Source organism: Asparagus officinalis, chromosome 6 (genome assembly GCF_001876935.1).
Source record: "Asparagus officinalis chromosome 6, Aspof.V1, whole genome shotgun sequence".
Classification (NCBI taxonomy): Eukaryota; Viridiplantae; Streptophyta; class Magnoliopsida; order Asparagales; family Asparagaceae; genus Asparagus; species Asparagus officinalis.
Window position 1 is genome coordinate 14,210,236 of NC_033799.1, and position 9,535 is coordinate 14,219,770.

The 9,535-nt window shown below is 38.6% G+C and overlaps 1 protein-coding gene across 1 annotated transcript in view; it reads left to right on the forward strand.

The window, feature by feature from the left end:
- LOC109846401 (beta-glucosidase 1-like) overlaps positions 4,483 to 9,535 on the forward strand; it is a 6,368-nt gene continuing 1,315 nt past the window's right edge. Inside the window, exons 1-10 of the mRNA XM_020415637.1 lie at positions 4,483 to 4,892; positions 4,973 to 5,031; positions 5,738 to 5,813; positions 5,936 to 6,007; positions 6,091 to 6,178; positions 6,683 to 6,926; positions 7,336 to 7,451; positions 7,549 to 7,769; positions 7,871 to 7,902; positions 8,661 to 8,763. Of these exons, the coding sequence (XP_020271226.1) occupies positions 4,652 to 4,892; positions 4,973 to 5,031; positions 5,738 to 5,813; positions 5,936 to 6,007; positions 6,091 to 6,178; positions 6,683 to 6,926; positions 7,336 to 7,451; positions 7,549 to 7,769; positions 7,871 to 7,902; positions 8,661 to 8,763 (1,252 nt within the window). The 5' untranslated portion in view covers positions 4,483 to 4,651. The remainder of the gene's footprint in view (positions 4,893 to 4,972; positions 5,032 to 5,737; positions 5,814 to 5,935; positions 6,008 to 6,090; positions 6,179 to 6,682; positions 6,927 to 7,335; positions 7,452 to 7,548; positions 7,770 to 7,870; positions 7,903 to 8,660; positions 8,764 to 9,535) is intronic.

Here is a 9,535-nt window from a genome sequence, read left to right on the forward strand (position 1 = left end):
AATTCGCTACTATGATTAAAACTCAATTTTTGAAAACTATCAAAGTCTTCAAATCTGACTCCGGGGGAGAATACTTATCCAAACACTTACTTGAGTTCCTAAAATCACAAGGGACTCTCCCCCAACTATCTTGTCCAGACACCCCTCAACAAAATGGGGTTGCAGAACGAAAACACCGACACCTTGTTGAAACAGCTCGTACTCTTCTTGTCTCCTCATCCGTCCCTTCCACATTCTGGGGGGAAGCCATTCACACGTCTGCTTTTCTTTCTATATGGGACCACTCCAGATTATTCCGAGCTTCGTGTTTTTGGATCCACTTGTTTTGTGTTACTCCCAAAACGAGAACGAACAAAACTCACTCCCAAAAATGTCATGTGTGTCTTCCTAGGGTATGGGATTCAACACAAAGGGTATCGCTGTTACGACCCGATTGCCAAACGTCTTCGTATTTCCCACCATGTTACTTTCTGGGAACATAAACCATATTACTCCCTGTCCAAAGATCCCCTCACAAATACTATAACCTCTCTTCATGTCGACCTATTCCCAGAGTCCCCTAATTCACCAGTGTCAGATCCTATGCCATCAGTCACTGCTCCTATAGCTGACACTGTGATAACACCTACCACTCATCCTGTCACTACTCCTATGCCACCACCTAACCTTCCTCCTGCACCTGTGACTGTCTGTCCACCTGCTGACAACTCTACGTCTTGTCCTGAGTCTGTATCTCCTGCCGACGGCCCTTTAATGCGCCCAGTCTGAGATCGACATCCACCAGTCTGGCATTCCGATTACGAATGTTACCTCTCTGCCTTGTTATCTCTCCATGAGCCATCCTCATACGTGAGGCTTCTGCTGATCCTCAATGGCAGAAAGCTATGTCTGAGGAACTTGCTGCTCTTCAGAAAACAGAAACTTGGGTTCTCACAGATTTACCCACTGGAAAATCCATTGTTGGATGTAGATGGATTTACAAAATCAAAACAAAGTCTGATGGGTCTACTGACAGATACAAAGCTCGTCTTGTTGCAAAGGGATATACTCAAGAGTATGGAATCGATTATGAAGAAACCTTTGCCCTGGTCGCTCGTATGACCACCGTTCGCACTCTTATCTCAGTTGCCTCCATCCGCAATTGGACTATTCATCAGATGGATGTTAAGAATGCCTTTCTACATGGCGATCTAAATGAAGAAGTCTACATGCAACCTCCCCCTGGGCTTCCTCATTCCCCTGGACAGGTTTGCAAACTTAGACGGGCTCTCTATGGTCTCAAACAAGCGCCTCGGGCTTGGTTTGAGAAATTCTCCACAGCTATTCTACAGCACGGTTTTTCTCAGAGCTCTCATGACCCAGCAATGTTTACTTGCTCCTCTTCGTATGGCATTGTTATCCTACTACTTTATGTCGACGATATGGTTATCACGGGGGATGACCTGAATGGTATATCCAGGCTCAAAGCTTATCTATGTTCGTGTTTCGAAATGAAAGATCTGGGAGTCCTTCGTTACTTCCTTGGTATTGAGGTTGCTCACTCCTCTACAGGCTATTTCCTCTCCCAAGTTAAGTATGCCTCTGATATTCTATCCCGTGCGGGCCTTACTGACAACAAGACTGTCGATACTCCTCTTGAGATGAATGTCAAACTCTCCCCTTCTGATGGCACTCTACTACCCAATCCCACATTATATCGGCAACTTGTGGGAAGTCTCAACTACCTCACTATCACTAGACCAGACATCAGCCATGCTGTCCATATTGTAAGCCAATTCATGTCTGCTCCTCGTTCTGTTCACTTTGTTGCCGTTCTCCGTATCATACGCTACATCAAAGGGACCTTACACCAGGGCCTGCATCTTTCTTCTACATCTCGTCCTGTGTTACAAGGATACTCTGACTCAGACTGGGCTGGTGATATTACTGATCGACGTTCCACGACAGGGTACTGTATTTTCCTTGGCGATTCACTTATCTTGTGGAAAAGCAAGAAACAGACTGTCGTTGCCCGCTCAAGCGCCGAAGCTGAATATCGTGCTCTCGCTCATGCTTCTGCCGAAATTGTTTGGCTTCGCTGGCTACTTCAAGATATGGGTATTGACCATCCTGACCCCACACTCTTATACGGTGATAACAAAAGTGCCATCCAAATAGCCCACAATGATGTCTTTCATGAGCGCACTAAGCATATTGAAGTGGATTGTCACTTTGTTCGTCAACACTTTCTTCAAGGGCATATTCTGCTACCGCACATATCTTCCGAGTTTCAGACAGCCGACTTGTTCACCAAACCCCATGTGGTTGCCAGGTTCCGGTTCCTCGTATCCAAGCTCCGGATGCTCTTCAAGCCTCCATAAGCTTGAGGGGAGGGGAGGGGGGGGGTGTTAGAATATTCTACATATGCCTAGAATATTTACTCCTTGATTTGAGCCTTGATTTGAGAGATTACATATATTTAGGAGATTTTGCTTGATTCATTCCTTGATTGTAATTACCATGTATAACTCTTTCCTCATCCCTATATTAAGGGACCATGATTCATTGTATGAAAACAAGATTCGATATTCAAAATCATTGTTCTCTCAGATTCTTAACAGTAAGCACAGGAGAAGAATAACCAATCACGCACGAGCACAATCCAAAACTGTAATACGACAGATAAATCACAAACACAGAGATATACGTGGTTCGGCAATTTGACTAAGCCCACGGGGAGAGAATGAGGAGATTCCACCAAATCAAGGAGAGAACAAATGGTTACAATCTCACAAAACTCAAACTAACCCTCAACCAAAGCTCTCAACTTGCTCACAATATCTCCCTCTCACAATACTCAAAAAGTCTCTCTAATCTCTGATTACAACTCTCCTCTTTTTGATGATCCTAATCTCTTCTAAGACGTTCCATATATATAGAAAACCTAAAACCAAAACAGACTAGGAATTCTAAAACAAAAAACAAAACAAATTAGGAATCCTAATAACCTGTTACCAAAACAAATTAAGAATTATGTTACCAAAATAGATTAGGAATTCTAATAACCTGTTACAAAAACAGATTATGAACCTGCTATCCAACAGATAGATCTCAATTGAAAAACTTAGTTACTATAGGATAAATTAACATAGACCTCTCGGTTTTCTTCATCAGAGATGGTCTCTTATTACGGAGAGAGAAATATAGTTACTTTCAGCATTCTGATAGAGGTGATTGGTGCCTAAATGTTAATTTCGTCGATTGTGCTAATCACGATGGCCCACGGATTTGAAATTGTGATGACGTATGGTTGCTGATCGTGATCGGATAGAGACCAGATATTGGACTTGGATAAGGTCTACGTCCTAATAAATAGTAGCCGTGCTTAATAATAGCCGACCGACAAATATATGCATGATTGATTGAGCTAGAATCCAAATTAAGGAGGGTTGATGATGACGACGACGATAATATATCTAACATAACGCAGGAACCTTATCGCGTTCAAAATGCATGGTGCATGCATATATTCAGTTTTTAGTTAGTGAAGCCTTTAATGTGCTTGCTGTTTTTGGATCCATTTTAGTTGCTCATGCGTCACGATAAAACTCGTAACTGCATGTGTCGCGTGCAAGTTTGATTCACCGCTTATAATACATAGTGTGAGCTAAGTTTTGAGTCTAAATAATGTTGAAGCTTGGATGCGGAGATGAACTTTGAGAATTAATTACAGATAAGTCTTTTGTTTTTTAGGTGTTCTTTGGGATCAAATGACAGAATGTGATCGTTAATGCTTACATCAATTTAATTTGAACGAACATAAAGAACTTGATTAATGATGGTCAAAGTTTGTGTCTATTGTGAAAATTGGACTAATATTGTGACATTTGTATCGGATAATACGTCAGCGTTGATTGCTTTGAGAAGAGTTATAGTTTTCTGAATGAATTTGTATATTATTTACGAGGATATGGATCGTTGAATTTTTTCTTCTTCAAGAAACTGTGATGAAGTTTCGATGTGTCCTAGGAATGAGTGCTAAATTTAGATTGAATTATAATCATATACTAAATAAATTAGTTGTTTCTACTATGGTAACAGTTTCTTCGCTACTTTTTCTGTACCAAGTAGGATCCAAATCCTAATATCAACTACTTGACACGAGCACCCACCACGTTTTGAATTGGATTAGCCATAAATATGTACGGAAGCTGTAAATTAACCATTCAATCACTTATTGTGCTTTCATTACGATCTCTTTTAAAACTTTAAAGTTCTATAATGAAAACTATCACGAAAATTAAGTTCCATGTTAATATGTGTAACTGATTAAACATGTGATATTATTATTCTTAAACATATCAAACCTCATAACAACTTCTTAAAAGTAATCCAGTAGGTTAGAAAATGAAAAATAAAAAAGAAATTAACATCAATGACTTAGGAATTAGACTCCCGTCAGCCCCTTTCCCACCGCAAGGGCATTGCAGTGATTTCGCACCATCACCTTCAAATCTCCGTGATCGCCGTCACGTTCCCCTCGACCCGCCCGCATTCCGGCACGGCACTCTACGCGCCCACCCGCATAAAAATCCCATGTGGTCACTCCAACGGTCTACAAATACCTCCACTCTCAAACTCCCACCCCCTCAATATCCCCCCACCCTTCAACATGAAGACTCGACGACTCCTCTTCTCAGTGCTTCTCCTCGCGGTCTGGTGCTCCGCCGAGAGCAATGCGGTCAACGCCGTTACGGCTAACCCGTACCGGTCGAACACCGGTGTTTTGAACCGGGCCGGATTCCCGGATGGGTTCACGTTCGGGACTGCGGCGTCGGCTTATCAAGTGGAGGGCATGGCTCTCAAGGACGGACGTGGGCCCAGCATCTGGGATGTGTTCGTTCATGTTCCTGGTAAAATCCTAGCTGTCCTTTTTTGGAAATGTGTGAAATTTTTGTACTCTGTTTGCTAATTTATTTTAAGCATTGAGCAGGAAATATTGCGAATAATGCTACTGCGGATAGGGCGGTGGACGAATACCATCGATACAAGGTTAACACATATCTCGCTATTTAGATTAGAAAATTATACTATTTTTATACTACAATGCTGCAATGTATAAACTTGTAGATATAGTTTATTCTATTTTCTTTCCATTCGACTGAATACCATATTTTTTGTCTTGAACATCTGGAACCTTTATTAAGCAAATATCTTTTATTGTAAATTGAGGCAGATAAAAACGGATTTATTTTAGGGAGGTTTAACTTTCAACAAGCTTTTTGTTGGCATCAGTTTGAAATCATTACATGATTGAACTAATTTTTATCGTCAATGAGAGTTTCTTTAATTTTGCTTCGTAGGAAGACGTACGTTCTGTCATAAATGCAGCGTATTTACCGAACTTTGTTTTATTTATAAATATATCAACCTTCTTGTGCCTATATTAGAAAAACTTTAAACAATAATAACAGTGCATTGTTTTAGATTTATATATTATACCCTCAAATCTCCAACTGTAAATTTGATGGCAATTAACTAAAATATCTGAATGAACCAAACTATGATGTAAAAATGGGACCAACTGACATTTATATATCAAGAAGAAAAACATATTACAAATGATAAGCAAGTGTAAGTCATATTACCTGTCAAACACGAAGCTTTTCTAACCAGGGTGATACTAATTAGCATATTACAATTATTATTTTATTATATGTACATAATGGATTTGAATACTATTGGAATTGTGGTGCAGGGAGATATCAACATCATGAAAAAGATGAATTTCGATGCATATCGCTTCTCAATTTCATGGTCACGAATTTTTCCAGGTATATTGCGATGTACAGTTGGTTCGATTCAAGCTCATATATAATAACTTAGAAATACGTTTGATTTTTATGGATCATTTCCTTAATCCGAATTACGAATATATTTACTTTTTTCTTAATAGATGGCACGGGAAAGGTAAACTGGAAAGGTGTGGCGTATTACAACCGATTGATAAACTACATGATACGACGAGGTGCTTCCTCATGCTTGATATTTGTAATCTCTATATTAAATTTGGTGCAAATTTTTGACCATGCTTGAAATATCTCTTTGTAGGCATCACTCCATATGCAAATTTATATCACTATGATCTCCCGGCAACACTAGAGAAGAAGTATATGGGCTTGTTAAGTCACAGGGTTGTGTAAGCTTTCTTGTATCAACTCCTGAATTTTCTGTTTTCTCCTAATATTTTCGATTTCTGTGTCAGTTGTACTATATTCCAATATTTCATTACAGAATATTGAGATGGTACAAAATGATTAAGGGGCAAATAAATTTATTAAAAAATATAACCAAAAAATAAAAAATCATTCTCTTAGCCAAAAGAAATCTAATTTCTTCTTTAGTTTTTTGATAATTTTATTTAGACAAGGATTCACTCGCATATAGTGACCATGTCGACAAAACAAGAGAAGTCTTTAGCATAAATGAATCCTATTTTCCCATTCATCTATGTTCAAACTATCTTCATCATTAAATATAATTAATAACTAGCTATCCTTCTTAATCAACTTTGAGTCTTATTTATTTAGTTGACTATAATCTTATCACTATATTAGTGTTCATTACGAAATTAAGAAAATTGAAATGATTATAATGAAAAAAAAGATAAAGTATCAGAGGTGGATTTCTCATTGTGTTGCAGGAAGGATTATGCAGATTACGCAGATTTTTGTTTCAAAACATTTGGGGATAGAGTTAAACACTGGATGACATTTAATGAGCCAAGAGTGGTGGCTGCTCTTGGATATGATGAAGGCAGTTTTGCCCCTGCAAGATGCACAAACTGCAGTGCTGGTGGTAACTCTGCTACTGAGCCTTACATTGTTGCCCACAATTTGATCCTCTCTCATGCTGCTGCAGTGAAGAGATACCGAGAAAAATATCAGGTAATTAAATGAATTACTTGCATTGTTATCATCAATTAAGGATATCGAGAAAATAGACGAAGAAAGAAAGGACATAACTTTCTAATATGGGACCAAGATTAATCATGATCCTATTTTGGTTAAGAAGCTTGCTTAAGAAAAACTAGATCAAAACTGACCTAGTATTTCGTAAGCCAAAACAGAAGACCTTTGGAACTGGTACTGTATTTAACCACACCTCGCCTCGATCAAAATAGATAGAACTCGTTTAGCTCAAAACTAGAGTTAGCCGAACTTTACACAAAGACTCAAACATTAACTAGATATATGTGGGTCATGACAGTAATTTCCTTCAAGTTCATTATTAGGGGTTAATTGGCAGATAACGTTTTCATTTTATTTATGATATTGCTATTTCTGATCTTTTCAGGCTACACAAAAAGGAAGAATAGGAATCCTATTAGATTTTGTTTGGTATGAACCTTTATCCAACTCCACGGATGACCAAGCAGCAGCTCAAAGAGCAAGGGACTTCCATATCGGATGGTAAATAACATTTTAAATTACTAACACAGCAAGTTCATAAAGTTTTCTCTTGAAATTAGTTACTGCCTAAATTTTTACTGTTATTTTCCATGCTTAGGTTTCTCCACCCAGTAATCTATGGCGAGTATCCAAAATCACTACAAGAGATTGTTAACGAAAGGCTGCCTAAATTTACTCCAAATGAGGTTCAAATGGTAAAAGGATCCATAGATTTTGTGGGAATCAATCAATACACTGCTTATTATATGTATGATCCTCACGTGCCAAAGCAAGCAAAATCTACTAGCTATGCTCTTGACTGGAGAGTTGGATTTGCTTGTGAGCTTGATCTCTACCCCATCCATATCTTTATATGTCCATATATCATCATTTGCTTAGCTTTATTAATTTTGTTTCCCTGCTTGTTTTCAACTATGCAGTTGATCGTAACGGAGTGCCAATTGGACCACAGGTAATTACTGAAATGGATTTGGATCCTCTCCACTACAAAAAAGTAGTGGAGAGACCACTACTTTTAATCTCAAGCATTAATTATTTAGTAGACGGTTATGATACAATCTAAATCTAACACTTACCATACCCCCGTGTATTGCACTCATTCCTAATTTGCACTAAAAGAAAAAATCATAACCATCAACTAGATAATCAATGGCTGTGATTATGTAGTGGTCCCTCCACTATTTTTTTCATAGTGGAGAGGATCCGAATCCTACTGAAATTTTATTATACGGCAACTTTTTTTAATTACTTTGTTTAGATGCAAAGCGAGGAATGAAGTTTAATATCTTTGTAGGCTGGCTCTTACATACTGCATATTCTAGTATTTTTCCATCTCGTAGTGTTTTTTAGAGTTTTGGACCTTTAATATATGAAATTTTACATGGTTAACACACATCAATACGTAACATCAATATGTATACAGAGTACGTGGTGCCCTTTTATTTGTATCAAGAATAATAAGAGATTTCTTTCTCATGTTTCACATGGAATCAAAGTCAAGAGCTCTAAATCTAGAAAATAACACGAGTTTGAGGAGGATGTGAATATTTTGTAATATTTTCTTACAATTTCACTTTTTCAGAGTGCTCATTTCGGAGACTTTTCTATAGATAGCTTTTTTCTTATTTACAAATATAGAAGATAATGCTCTCTTTAATTAATTAATTAAAGTGCAATACCAACAGATTTCTTTCTCTATTCTTGACATAGGCGAACTCCAAGTGGCTTTACATTGTGCCGTGGGGAATGTACAAAGCTGTAACATATGTCAAGGAAAACTATGGGAACCCTACCATTATCCTCTCTGAAAATGGTAAAACTCTATTTTACTTTTTTTATGACTCGAGCATATCTTCTTTTAAAATAAGACAAAATTTTTAAAAACAACCCTTTTACAAATTTAATGAGCAAAATCGATCTTCTCCAAAAAAACAGCAAAATCAACCATTTTCATCTCAGCGCTAGCTCAAATGAAAAGGGTCAATTTCGCTGCGGGAATTTTTTTTGAACTACACGGACTACTAGTCCCGTGTAGTTAAGGCATGTTAATCCAGTATTAGCATGCCAAACCAAATGGACGAGAGTAGTAGTCTCATCCATTTCATGCTCATCCAACCTAACCCCTAGATGATGAAGTGTCCCATATTAGCATGCCAAAACAAATGGACGAGACTAGTAGTCCCGTCCATTTCGTGCTCATCCAAGCTAACCCCCGGATGATGAAGTGTCTCATACTTCCACACATTGCTCCTCCTTCCACAAAACATCCATCCTGCTTCCCCCAAATCCTAATCTAACAATTTTTTACAACCACTCCCCTCTTTCTTCTTCTTATTAGTGTTCACATCCACCACCTTGTTTCCATGCATACAAATCCAATCCTCTTCCTGATTGGAGCTGCTCAACCTCCTCAAGCCGCGCATAAACACTCCCCGGAGTTCACACCCACCTTGAAAATGGCCGACAAGCTCCCCGACACCACCACATCAGCGAAGCAGTCCTCCTTCTCTGTTACCTCCCACCACCGCGCGCCGGACATCACAGCCCACAACCGGATGTTTCCCGTCAGCCTGTACTGACCCGCA